Genomic DNA, 14,703 nt, shown 5'->3' with positions numbered 1-14,703 from the left:
TAATAACAAAAAGATGGATCAAAATAAAATACTGTAAATAAGTTCAAAGTCTAGAAATAGAAAATGTTGATTATTGACTAATAAACTACACCACAGCTACAATTATAGATATTACTTGACTATATAATAATTCACATGATTAAAAGAATAAAAAGATAACAAACACAAATTAAAGAACATTAAAAAATTCTAATAAAAAATGAGATAAGATGAGCAGCTATAGTCCAGTAGGAGAAGACTGAGACTTGCAAACGTAGCTTTCGGGTTCAATTACCGGGATACAATCTAATAAATTCACACTTTGTGCGTTAATTACATAGGATTGCCACTACTCATAAATAGATTTGCCGAGGACCTCTGGATACCAAAATACCACACTTAGATCACCAACCCCAGGAGAGTTAAGAGCGGCAATCATAATATATGCCTCCATAGATATATTTAAGGGAAGCCTATACCTTGCAGTAGGCGTTTATCTAGGAGAAACAATCAAATTGAAAATTACAATTAAAATTATAATGACAGTTACTATTAAAAATGTTTTCAAAAAGTTAACAAAAATATAGACCAAATAAGACAAAATATATTTATAAAAAAGATTAGCTATTGCTTTCCTAAAAGCATTTCGCATATTTATTGTCACTCTGGTAAAACTCCTAAATTTGGAAGTCGAAACGAATTCATTCCTGTTAGAGAGATCTAAGAATCTCATACATCTTCTGTTCCTATGGGAAATCATTCTGTCGATACTCTGCATGAACGTACCCTCGTATATTTTCATAAAGGTTTTTTTTTGATCTTTTAGCAAATCTCAATACAATATGATTCATTTTTGACCTATATATCGTTACTTTACATAATACGTTTTACTTATCAGTCGTATAACGCTTTATATATATATATATATATATATATATATATATATATATATATATATATTATTTTTATAAGTTCATAAATACAAATTTATTTAATAAAAAGATGTGTTGTTGTGAAGTTTCTTCCTGCATTTTCACCACAATTGTAACACCTTGCGAAGCAGAATAGAGTCGAAAATAAATTATAAAAAAAAGTTGACGCTCAAAAGAATCCTGTCAAAAGTTCCAATTTTGAATTAATGAATTTTAACAATTAAGAAGTTGAAGTTTTTCGCCATTTTCCACCAAGCTATCAGCTGGACATATATATATGATGAAGGTTATGAATCTATTGTTAAATTCACCATACAACTATGTCCGCTTCTCCACAACAATTTAGTATCCAATTTACATACTAAAGGACGGAATGATCACATTCAGGATGTCCTGGTTGCTATAAATTAAAAGTAGAATGAAGCAGTAGGTACTCTTAGGCCTAAAATGTATACAATTAGGCCAAAAAAATAAGAACGTAAAAAATAAATAGAAGATATGAACTTAGATATAAGCTGACCGATAAGTTCGGTGAACACCGCATGATAAAAAAAATATTACAAAACCTATATACAATCACATTTACTAATAGTGCTGACAATGCCAGAATTGCTAACACATTAAAATAATAATATTAAAAATGCAAAAAAAATGTGACTCCTTACATTACATAATTAGCTATTTTTACCACTATGAAGATAAACTCGTAGTATTTTTTTTAATTTAAGTTTTAAATTTTTAGTGTTCAAATAATTGGCAAAAACGTATTCCCCAATAAAACAAAATTTACCGCGTATATCATTTTCATTTAGGTATTATAGGCTTACGTAAAAAAAAAATTAAATAGATTACACGCAATAATTCATTTCGTAATGCACGTTATAAAAGATACCATGAACTTCAATTTGCTACCAAATTACTGATATACCATAACCTAATAAACATGTTCTATACAATGACATTGACCGCTATGTACAATATTGCCCGTAAGTTGATTGGATGTCTATACCTATATTTTTAAACTTACTACCCGCTTGACCAAATTAAATCGACGATAGTAAATTATATTGATAGCTTATGTTCGTAGATTACTACATATCTTTAAAATATCCCTCTAACATAATTCTTTGACCGCGATTGCCTACCTCGCTATGATTTAATAATAAATAATAAAAACAAACTTAAGTCTTATTTGATAAGTAATTTAACTAATTGCGAACTTGAATGCACATACTTTTGGCATGTAGTGACATTACTAACAAATGCTTTACTTCTATTTATTGAAATCAGGCTTTACCTTGGGGAAGTCCATCCTAAGTAAGAAAAGAACCAATATTTAGCCACTTCCGCACATGCAGTGTTAGTCGTGTAATAAAGTGCACCGCCCGCCAGCCCGCTGATAAATGCGTATGCGGCAAACAATGCGAATCACACAACCGCCACCGCCAAATTACTCAACACGTGTTTCACCCCTCCACGGGGCATCTTCAGGAGTTATGTTACACCGATTTGGAAGACTCTGTGTTTGGCATTTATCAACGGGCTGGCGGGCGGTGCACTTTGTTGCACGACTACTACTGCATGTGCGAAAGTGGCTAAATATTGGTCCTTTTTTTCCTTTACTTCTTTCACTTATAGTGCTACATACGCTGCTGTACCCCGCCTTAGGTATGCGCGCGGCAAGGGGGAGTATAGACTACTCAATCCAGTCGATCTGTCATCGACACATGTGGTGGCGGCGTTCATGCTCTTTTTACCACTGTCCTCCTCGCTTTTTTTAAAGTGCGGTGTAGTGGCGCAGGAAGCTTGAAATGCGAGAACGCTGCTGCCCATGCTCTGAAAACCTGTGAGCAGTGGCAATCTTATAATTAATGCACAAAGCGTTAATTATATTAGGCTGTATCACAGGAATCAAACCCCGCAACTCACAATCAAAATAAATTACTGCACAAGTATATTTTTATTCAATATTACTTTCTGGTTCACTTGTCAATTCTGGTAGCAAAATTACAAATCCTGATAATTTTTCATGATATCTACACTTTAAACTCTGTTAGTCATAATTTGATACTAATTGAAAAAATATATAAATATTTATTTATACTAGTTAAGAACGATGGATATATTCTAGAAATTTTCTATCTTGCTTCATCGTCATTCCAACCGTGGGATATCATTGCTGAAAATTAGCTTTCCTAATATATTTGCAGTAATACCAGTTATAAGCGGCCTGTATCCCACGTATTCTAAGAATGTTAACAAAATCGTCTCCGGTCTGGTATCTGGCCTCCTCTCCAGAACCTAATGGTCCCAGCAGCTATCTTAGTTAATGTAAAATGAAAAATAAACCAAATACCACCTTCAATCAACGTATGTAACATTTATATAATTGTTTTAATATTACAAGTCCGCGCAAAGACAAATGTGATATAAATATTTCTTATGTAAATCGATTTTAAATTCTACTTTTATTTTATGACTTCGGTGTTTTCGTTTCATAATAGCCTGTGAATTATTTTTAAACGAACATAGATAAGTAATTGTATTTACGGGCCACGGATTTTGTAACATCAAAATATTTTTCCTCTTTATACAACTGTCATTTCCCGAAACAGCCGCAAGGTGAATCAGTTCCATAAGATAAATGAAATCAATTTCAAACTGATTTACTGTTCTTTACAAAGATATATATTATATCAAAAATCAGTTATTGCCGATGTAATTTTTATAATGTTTTATATGTATAAACATCGTTGAAAATGACTCGCTCTGGTTTCTGATGATGATGATGTTGTTAGCCTTGCGGGCTTTCACAACTTCGTCGGACTCAGGGCTCGCGAGCTAATATTTATATACTATCCTACTGCTGACTCTCGGCGCGTGTGTGCGCTGCAAGAGACTAGCCAGTGTTGCTGCGGCTTTCCTCCTTCGATGTTGGTGTTGGAGTCGGCGTCGACTTTATCGGTGTTTTCGTCTTCATGTCTTCTGTGTTGATGATGATGATGATGTCTTCGTTTTCTTCTTCGATGTTTTCTTCTCGCTACTGTCTCTTGGCAGTAGCTATTCGGTGCGCCCTCTTCGTCGGGCGTGTCCTGGCCATCTTGATGTGGTCTACTTGGTGGTGGCCCCCTCTGATGTTTTCAGGGGGCGTTTTTTAATGCCTTTCGGGGTCGGAGCGTCCTCGTCCGGCACTGCGTGGCGTGGCCTACGCTTTGTTGTCGTTGTAAAATGACTCGCTGACAACAGAAATTCTCTTTACAAATATATCATCAGTATATTCATCACCTCTGACGTAAGATGTCCACTACTTTACATAGGCTTTTACCATTCCAATTGGAACCGGCATCTTGCATCGGATCTACTCCAAAAACGTAAGGACTCAGCGGACACCTTCGGTTTCGTTCGTTTGTTTAAAATGTCTCTGGTTGCGATTGACAAGTTTGTCACAAAATTCATTCTTCTTGCGTTTAGGTTTAAATCTACAACTTCAACTTCCAAAAAATAATCGAAAAATATACAAAATAGATAACTATAAAATAAATTAATTACCTAATAAATTACTCTCGAACAGATATAGAAACCCTATTAGGTAGAGTAGGATTAAAACGAAATAATATTCCCTAAAAATATAACGAATAATTTGAACTAAAACACATACAAATAAAACATCACGTAAGGCTATATCTTTGGTGCGAAGCTATAGTAAAATAAACGCCTCTGTCAAACTTTGTATAAGACGACTTCATTGTGTTTGTAAGTCTTGCTATGGGCACTTTTACAATAAGATCCCACATAATGTTCAGAAAGATCATATTGCTAAATTGAAAAGGTATATATCAACAAGTGTTTGTGTGGTAAAGGTTACACCGTAAATTATCTGATACAAGCTAGCTCAACTTGGAAAATGATGTATTCGGTTCTAGGTTTTTGCAATGTTAAATATATAATTTTATATATTCTTCCCAAAAAAATAGTGCCAATGTGTTTCTTTCGTTTGATCTTTGTAGTAGACTTCCATTGAAGTAAATAAGAGATGTAATTCATCCGATGTTGAATAATGATATTTTAAATTTTGGAATTTTGATATTTTTTTCGAAATACAGGTTTACACAAACCTGTATTATTTTATAATAAGCTGTAATTTAGGTTAAGAATACGTTCGGTGGTTTTTAAGTTTTTTCTTAGAAATATTTTACTTTTGGCTATAAGCCAAACAAATATCTTTTTGATGGAACGAATCCGTATCTGATATTTTTAATAGAATATTGAAAGCTTTCGCTAATACATAATATATCGTCGTCGTCGTTTCAGCCCACAGACTCAAATAAAAATTAAAGAGAATTAAATAAAATTCTCTCTCTCTCTGTCTATTTAATCTTAAACGTGATAGAGGAGCAAGGTTTTTGACTTAACTTTGTTAAGCTAAACTAAGTGTAAACAACTCAATGTGTGACCCTGTATACGATTTTAGTATAAACTCCCGTATAGTATCAGCCCATAGACACCCGCTGCAAGGAAAAAGCCTTTCCCAAAGATGTCTGTGGGGAAATACCATAATCGCCACGCTTGGTAGGCGGGTTGGTGATCGCAGGAAACTTATTTGTTAACAGTGGCAATCCTATATAATTAATGCACAAAGTGTGAATTATATAAGAATGTGTTTATACTTTTAATAATGTATGTAACTGTTGCAGTAGCAGTCCCGTTTCCGTGTTTGCTACACAACCTTAACAGATGCTTCCACAGTCTACCTTACGGATTTTTTAAACATGTGTTCTTACCTAATCTTTTCTTGATAAAAGGAATATTCCCACCAAATTTGAAGTTTCTAAGCCTTATAAATCCAGAGGTATATTTCGACTTCTTCACCACATTCCAATTTTGTCATTTGTCACACAGCAAAAATTAAGAGAGTTTGAATGGGATGACATTGATGACCCTGCAATTCCAGTTTTTAGTGTTTTTTCGATCAAAAGTCACGAAATGAATACACCAACTGCATCACTACCTACAAGATGGCAAAAAGTCAACGAACAAAATGACAGCTATCTGCTATAATTAAATTAAAATAAAACAAAAAATATTTCCCGAATTTTTATATAAGCACAAAAGACGAAGGAATGTTTTCCCAACATATTTTATATATATCGAGGCACAGGAGATCCTCAGAGTATCTTTTTAGGTAGGCCCAAAGGAAGTTCATTGTGCATCTGCATACATCGCATCCCTTTTGGAAGACGAGGAGAGCCGCCATATTTTCCTGCGGTTTAATCATATCGTCGTCAGTGAATTGATAAAATGAAATATAAAGACTCAATTCTTACATTAGAAAATTAAAAATATATATATTGTATGAAAAAATATTAAAAAAGAAATATTGAAGAAAAAAATTAAAATGATAATAATAATTGGAAATATAAATAATAGAAAATCTCTAATAAATGTGGCGAAGGATGGGAGAATATGCAAATAAATGCTGTGAGAGTAAGAAAAAATGAAAAGCATGATAAAAGAAAGAAAGAGAGAATTTGTGAATGATGAAAGAGAGAGTGAAAATAAAAATCTAATATGAAACAAATATAGATAGTAATAGCCCTGTCTCTAAAGGGGGAAAGAGAGGCCCGTTATTGGAATGGGGACCATTGAACAACATTAAAAAATACTATTATATATGTTCGTATGCTTGTTGCCTTGTATAACAGCTTCATAGGATTAGAGGTAGAGTGCTAAATATGCTTAACCTAGACCTCTTTACAACTAAGTCTTTAATAACCTCGGCGGCCGAGCCTTTTCATTGCTTTACCGCATTAGGTAACTAAGCTCTTAGCTTACTAAAGTTAACGCTAGATTGCTAGCAATAAATGCACCTCAGAGGGAACCACAGTTTTGGCTATCATTTGAATCACACAAATAATTCGTATTTTTTTGTAAATAAAAACAACTGTATTGTAATCATCAAAATCAGCCTCCCTGATATGCGACGAAAAAACTAAAAAAGAGTTCATTCACCTCTGTAAAAAAATTATACGAAAAGCAATAGATAAAAATAAAGACTAAAAAAAGTAAAAAATTGTAAACAAATAACACAAAGATAAAATAAAAGCAAAATAAAGTAATGTGATATAAAATAAAAATAGAATATAAGTAAAAATGTGATATAGAATACAAGAAAATGTAAAATTAATGAGGAATAAATGAAAGGCGATACAGAGAGAAAGAGAAAGATAGTGGAATTGTGGAAAGAAAGAAATGAACGACAGATAATATGAAGTATAAAAGAAGAGAAAGAAAATAAAAAAATAAAAAAGTAGGTGAAAAAATAATATAAATGTAAACAAAAAGTCCCTGTCCCACACCAGATAGGGGGTACGAGAGGCTCCCAATAACGGGAGCCATATTTAAAAAAAATCATCAAAATCAAAATTAATTGTGAGGTTTTTATTTATTTTTTTATATCATAAACAGCAAAAAATTTCTGTACTTATATATACAATGGTTTTCAAATAAAAATAATTTACAGTATTGATCATGCAAAAGTCTATTTTATCATTAGTCGCAAGTGAACACACACAACTTACAGTGAGCGTAGAATATATCAACTTAACCTTAATGATGAAGTATCCGTCCGTAGGCTTTAGAGAGGTTGTATTTAATTGTATTAAGCATTATACACGGACAATAAATCAATGGAGTTGTTATGCAACTAAATAATATTGCCTTGTGATATTTATATAATTGTTCTAATTATTTTAAAGCGGTTAATAATTTCTAATATCGGTTACTTTCGATACTTAAACGTGGTCTCTCATTTCGAACTTTACATGCATGCTTAAGATTTCTCTTCGAGATCAAATCAAGAATATGGAGATCCGTTATGAGAAATAGCTGCCTAGCCCAGCGGATTCAGTAGTGAACGGGCCACAAAATGCACAGAACAGTTGCCCAAGATCTCAAGGTTCTGGAGATCTCAAGGTTCTGGAGTGGAAACCACGAACCAGCAAGTGCAACGCAGGTTATCAGTCAAGGACAGACGACCTTGTTAGTGTCATGGGAAGAAGCTGAATATAGACCGCTTCTAACCGATTAACTATTTTCTTTTGGGATTGTAACGATAGCCGTACAGCATGATTTTGGCTTTTTATACATATTACACTATTTACAAAATTACAATTTTAACTACACAGGACTCTACCGGAGCAAAAAGGTCGCGCAGTAGTGTTTATCTGCTATTATCTAATTTATAGTTGTTTTTCTTGAAAGTTTTTTTTTTAATTGTTGCCTTTAATAAATTTTTACATGTGTTGTTATAGAAAGTAAACTGGGGAAGTATAAATATTCCATTTCTAAATATCTAATGTTCGGTATTAACTCCAGTTCAATTTTCATTATACTTCACAATCGACACAATTCCGGACCTGCAGAAGTCTTAGTCCTCTACCGCCAGGCAACCACTGCTCGTAACCACTTACTAGCCGCTACAGTAACATCTGAATTCGATAACTGCCACTCTGTTTGCATCAATAATAGAGTACACATACGTATTGTACGAATAAATAGTATTTGTACAATACGTATGTGTTCTTTACATATGATGTGATGTATACCACATTATATATAAATATATATATATACACTTTTCTTTTTACTCGCTATTGGAGAACCGCCCCCCGCATATCCTATACACCCTTTTAAATTTTTAATAGTTTTATGAATTGATCAAGAGGGACTACTCTATAACTTGATTTTTATCGCAATTTATACGCAATAAGGAAGGATACATAATAAAACAAAAATATTAAGGAATAATTTATGTCTATTTACATTAGTACAGATAATATATGTTACCGTTGCGTTTATAATTAATTACTAGTTGAAATAAGTTATATGTTTACTGTATATAGTACTTTTAACGCATAGGCTACGTAATGCGAAGTTATAATAAGCGATGTGGGCGACCTCTAATCATGTTACGGCAGAACGGAGCTCGTTTTAACTTTATTTTCTTCACGGTGCGTTGTTGCTGCCCGTCGGCGGCTCCACCTACCATGCGAAACTATAAGCTTTTTGATAAACCCACGTGTGTTGGATATCTTTATCAATAGTTTAAATTTAAAAACATTCCAATGCGTCTATACTATATTAAAGTTAATTTTTAATTAAATGTAAGTATTTTTTATGCTATTTATGTAATAGTAAACTAGATGGACCGACAACGCAGCTAAGATCGCGAGAAGTTTCTAGGCTTATATGATGATAATGTTAATACGGGGTAATTAAACATATTGCTACTTTACCTATTTATTAATTTTTATAAATTCACGAACTTTCATGTAACTGTATTTTCTTACGAAATTAGGTTAATAAACCTAGCTCTACAGTTAAACCGATTTTTTAAATTAAAACTCTCTTAATTATTATAATTACGTAGATAAATATTATAAACTTTGTTACAGCTATATATGTTTATTGTTATTTTCTTAACTTATTTCACTTGCTAAGTAATTTCACTGTCATATATACTTTCTTTTATTAACAAAAAAGTTTGTGTATGTTTACATCTGTATTCAATTTTATTTATTAATATTTTCTTCCTTTATTGTACACAGGACACTTTTATTATCGACATTGTTCATTTTTGTAAACAAATAATTACTTCGAAACATTATTTATTTATTTCAAAAGCAAGTTTAGGTAGGTAGGCAAGTTCTAAACAAGTCTTCATGTTTGTGAATGATCTAGGTGGGGACCTTCATCGCTTACCAGAGTTAAAACGAAGATGGTTAAATGGTCTAGTGTACACGACTACACACTCCATACACGGTTTTCTTATTGTTCTCAGGACGCACTTTTACATGCAATCAAAGAGGAATACGTGGAAGCGGTGGAACTGTTGCTGCAGTGGGAGGAGGAGCATCATGTCCCTGGTGAACCATACGTAAGTACATATCTTTGTTTTTTTACTTCATATAATTTCAAAATGATTTACCTTTGTAGGCTTTTTATTACAGACCACTACAGCTATAATACTTTTTAGTCTTAAGTTATTCATGCGCGTGCGACTTAAAATTCGAACGCCGACAGCCAGTAAAAAAAGTAAATGATAGCAGCAGTTACCTTACTTTTTAGGAACACGTACGTGCTTGCATGGTTACTCACTTCCACTCGCTACTCTCGTATAAGGGTGACTTAGCTTTGAAAAAGGAAAAAAATACGTGCTCGGCTGGCTTTTAAAAAGAAACAAATGCGTGCATGCATGGTAACTCGCCCCTACCAGCAAAACGCGTGTATTGGTAACCCTAACATGATCTAAGAGCGACGCAGAACAGATACAAAGGTGATATTTCACCTCCGTCCGCAAAACACGTATACCTTCATGTGGTCCCACAATTCAGAAGCCTATTGTCTTAACTAAATATGAATCCTATCGTGATAATACCTTACCCGAAAGTAGTAATATTTGACTTTATCTTAGTTTAACTAAAACAAAGCAAAACCTTGTACAATGTTCGTATAAATTTATTATCATTCATTAAGATTTTTGTTTACAAATTGGTGAACAATTTGTAAACAAAAATCTTATCAAATATATATAAACTGTATTGTTTTTATTACATACTAAAACTAACACCCGCCGAATTATCCCTCTAAAAGCAGATTTGGATCTCATTCCTGGTCGAGTACTTATTCATGTTACTTATTTGTTATAGAGTTGGGAATCAGTAGACAGCTCTGCGGCCACGTTTACCGTGGACATAACGCCATTGATCCTGGCCGCGCATCGGAACCACTACGAGATCCTCAAGATCCTGCTCGATAGAGGCGCCACCTTGCCAGTGCCACACGACGTCAAGTAGGTACAGACCTTTCATCAGCCCCTTGTGATCCCTTTCAGAGAACTATGCTAACCAATACCTCAAACTTCTTTAATTGAAAAAAAAAAAACAAAAATAACTGGAGATGTTACATCGATGGCGAAAAATTTTTTAATTTAACTTATTTTCCTTAAGCGATGTCATAAATTTCCTTAACAATTATTCAATATTATTATAGTTTTTAAAATTGTTACCTTAATTATTTGATATTTGGAGTTAAAACACCTATTGCCGTTGTATTTACAATCGGCATCAATTACGAATTTATCAAAAACTTTACATAAATTTTTTCACATTTTATTTACTCTCTGGCATTTATGTATTAATTTGTTACACAAATGTATTAAAATAACTTAATACAGTTGTGTAACACAGGAAAAAAAATAGTACTTTGTCTTAGATTCTTTTCATTTTATATGAAAAATGTAATTGCGACTATTTAATTGTAATTTGGAGAATAGGCAAACACATTCGTATATTTTCGAAGTCTAGATAACTATTACGTACTTACTTAATTTACTGTGGATTAAAGTTATTTTCATGCTTTCTTTGCGTCATTTTACTGAAAAGTTATTTTTAATACTCACAGGCACAGGGCTATATATTAGACAGAGACAAATAATATTCCTTGTCGTAAAATAAGACCGAATTTTTTTTTATTTTTCATTAACAAATCTTTTAAACACACAAGGCAAGTTAACACAGGTTTAATAGTTGATTTAACAGACCTTTATTTTTAGTTATGCAATTTGGTAAATTTAGTGACGTAATAGTGTGTGACTCTTATAATTTTTCATGGTCTCGTTATTAGAGCCTTTCGTACCCTTTATCACGTCGAAGACAGGGATTATTTTTACATAAATCTTTTACGTTACGTATTATTTTTTTACTCTTTCTCTTAGTCTTTATAGGCTCTCTCATTCTATCATGTTTCACATTATTTGTCATTCCATTTCACACTCCTAATTGTGTATTAGGTGCGGCTGCGACGAATGCGTGAAGTCGTCTCAAGAGGATTCCTTGCGGCACTCGCAAGCGCGCATCAACGCCTACAGGGCGCTCACGTCGCCCTCTCTAATTGCCCTCTCCTCTGCCGATCCTCTTCTAACCGCTTTTCAGCTTTCTTGGGAACTAGGTCGACTGAGTAGAATGGAAACGGAATTTCGAGTCGAATACAAGGTTAAAAGTTTTATTTTTTGCTATTATGTATCAATTCATAAATGAACAAACAACTATTCAATTTTCTGTAGTCTCTGATAAAAAATTAAACTAATAAGTTTTTAATAAAAAACATGCAGAGAAACTATATATTACTTCATACGGTCTATTTCTGTGTATTATATTTTGTGTATGAGTAGATAGACACCTCCGTCGAATTGTAAGTTCACTGGAAGAGATTCTTAAATAGAAGTGTAAATTGTGTAAGTAAATTTATAAAACTCTGAGTATAGTTGGATATTTAACAACAGAAGCGACAACACAAAAAATGCCAACACACAACTACAGCCCTTACGATGCATTTATTGGCATTACAAATGCAAGCAGTACTAGAAAATTTATTATTTTTTATAATCATCTAAAACAGAGTTCAATTCAACCCGTATACGCCCACTGAATGGCATAGGTCATCCCATTTCTCTTCATCAGGCATTAAGGCAACAGTGTCAAGAATTTGCTACCTCCCTATTGGATCACACGAGAACATCTCAAGAACTGGAAATTATGCTCAACTACAACCCATGGGATGTTGACTGCTGGGAACCTGGTGAACGGCAAACGCTGGGACGTCTCAAATTAGCTATTAAATATAAACAAAAAATGGTAAGCAAATTTTCTTAAGATTCTTTCGATGTTTATTTAGTTTAGTTCATCACCATCACCATCACCAAACCAGCTGATAGACGTCCACGGCAATACATGTCTTTCGTAAAGATCACTTCGACAATCAGTCTTGCGTGCCCGCAAATAGTGACTAGAACAAATAGTGCGACATTTTATATTACACATTATTTACATATTATTTAATATCCACTTTTGACAGCGGCCATTTTGCGATAGTATTTTGTTAATAATAAATCATTAACATACAAACATTTACTGACGATTCAAATATGCGTGTAAAATGCCTTCGTAAAGATAATTTGAATTTCAACAAAGGCAGAAATTATTATGAAATTTCTACGTAAGAAATCATAATATCCAATGGTTTTTACATATTTTAATATACCCAATGTTACTCAGGATTTTGTATTTTAAAAGCTTTTTGGTAACTTTGTGTGCTCTGACAACTATAGATGTATGCCAGTCTTTTGTATATAAAAAAGGTGTATATCAAAGCAAACAAAACGTTACAAAATCAAATAAAACAGTTATCACTAAATCTTACGCTGCCCGGAAACGTAAATATTTTTTACACTAAAACGTAAACTTTTGAATACAACGTAAATATCTCAATTACCTCTAGAAACACCCGTAGAAATTCCTTCACACACATTTGTAGACGTTTTTACGACGTATGTAAATGTGTTCATAAAAAGCCGTTTATTGGTTTCGTCAAACTTTTTCTTTGGACGTAAATTGACGAAGCGCGGAAGAAGCTTTTTAAGTCGCGGATAAAAATGCCTTAGTTAAGGAAGGCTTTAAAAGTTGGAAAGCAGTGAAAAAGAATAAACCTTCAAATAACTTCATCAAACAAGAAGCTACTTAGAAAACGAAATGAAGTTTTTGCAGTCTCTATAAAAAGCCGAAAAGAGAGTTGCAGTGGACAATTAAAAATATAAAACTAAAAAATAATATCAATCCCTCAAAGCTATAGTGTGTACTTGGTAAGTGATCAATAATCGAACGCCATGAGTAGAAAATTATTCAAGTACTAATATCACTACTTAAAATAGAAGTTGATATAAAAACTGTGAAAAGTATGTATTTTAATGCTAAATTCTATAAAGAAATGGGGTAATCTATCTTTATCGCTAAGAGGGTGTGAAATATTAGGTAGTTTATAATCTATTCTTAGGCCTACTAAATATACATATGAAAATTCTTAAAATCAGCCAAGACGTTTCAGAGTAGAAACTAACACTGACTGATCCGAGAATTTTATATATATGTGTATGTATATATGTCTGTGTATGTATATATAATAGAATATAAAGCTGTATAAAACTGAGATTTAAAGAAAACTGTAAACAAAGATACCTAGAATGTAGTAGTTAAGAATGGATGGATGGCAAATATAACGAAAGAGAATGACTGAGAAAATTGTGGAATTAAAAAAGTAGAAAGAGATAATGTGATGAATGAAATAAGAGAATAATAAGAAAAAGATCGTGAAAAAGCCAATAAAGAATTTAAACGACCCTGTCCTTCTCAAAGATAGGGGTACGAGAGGCCCGCAATAGCGGGGGCCATAAAAAAAAACACTTGCGGGCAGAATCTAGTACATCTACTCGACAAAAGAAATATTTCTATTAAATTTCAAGTCTCTAAGCGTTATAATTCTAGAAAAGTCGTGATGAGTCAGTGTAAACTTAAAATTATTTGAATAGATTTAAGATTATAATGAAATAAAATGAATTAGATGAATGTAAATAAATAAACAATAAAGTTTTCAGTATAAGAACGAAAGAACGCGTGGACTAGTTTAGAAAAGTTTTACGATATCTCAAAGAGAGTCGTTTATTTCAATTTAGTAAATAGAATGGAATGACTGGGATAGTGCTACGTCTTGCTGTACAGTTATTTTTTTTATAAGGCTTCTTATACACGAGGCGGTTGAAACGTCTCATCGTTAGGTTATAAAAGTTTTAAAATGACAAGTTACGTCAGATTCATAATTAATGCATTTGCTTTTAATGGAATCAGACGATACTTCGCGGAAGTCCATCCTAAGTAAGAAAAGGATCAATATTTAGCCACTT

At 32.9% G+C, this 14,703-nt stretch overlaps 1 protein-coding gene across 1 annotated transcript in view; it reads left to right on the top strand.

The window, feature by feature from the left end:
* Positions 1 to 14,703, top strand: part of trp (transient receptor potential) — a 40,982-nt gene that overhangs the window by 12,502 nt on the left and 13,777 nt on the right. The window contains exons 4-7 of the mRNA XM_068767100.1: positions 9,751 to 9,846; positions 10,619 to 10,761; positions 11,761 to 11,962; positions 12,431 to 12,604. Of these exons, the coding sequence (XP_068623201.1) occupies positions 9,751 to 9,846; positions 10,619 to 10,761; positions 11,761 to 11,962; positions 12,431 to 12,604 (615 nt within the window). The remainder of the gene's footprint in view (positions 1 to 9,750; positions 9,847 to 10,618; positions 10,762 to 11,760; positions 11,963 to 12,430; positions 12,605 to 14,703) is intronic.

The sequence above is a fragment of the Battus philenor genome, unplaced genomic scaffold, assembly GCF_028537555.1.
Source record: "Battus philenor isolate CCGP_79_NKW_IND1 unplaced genomic scaffold, ilBatPhil1.0.hap1 SCAF_22, whole genome shotgun sequence".
NCBI lineage: Eukaryota > Metazoa > Arthropoda > Insecta > Lepidoptera > Papilionidae > Battus > Battus philenor.
Note: the sequence above shows the minus strand (reverse complement) of the source record. Positions and strands in the feature narration are given on the sequence as shown.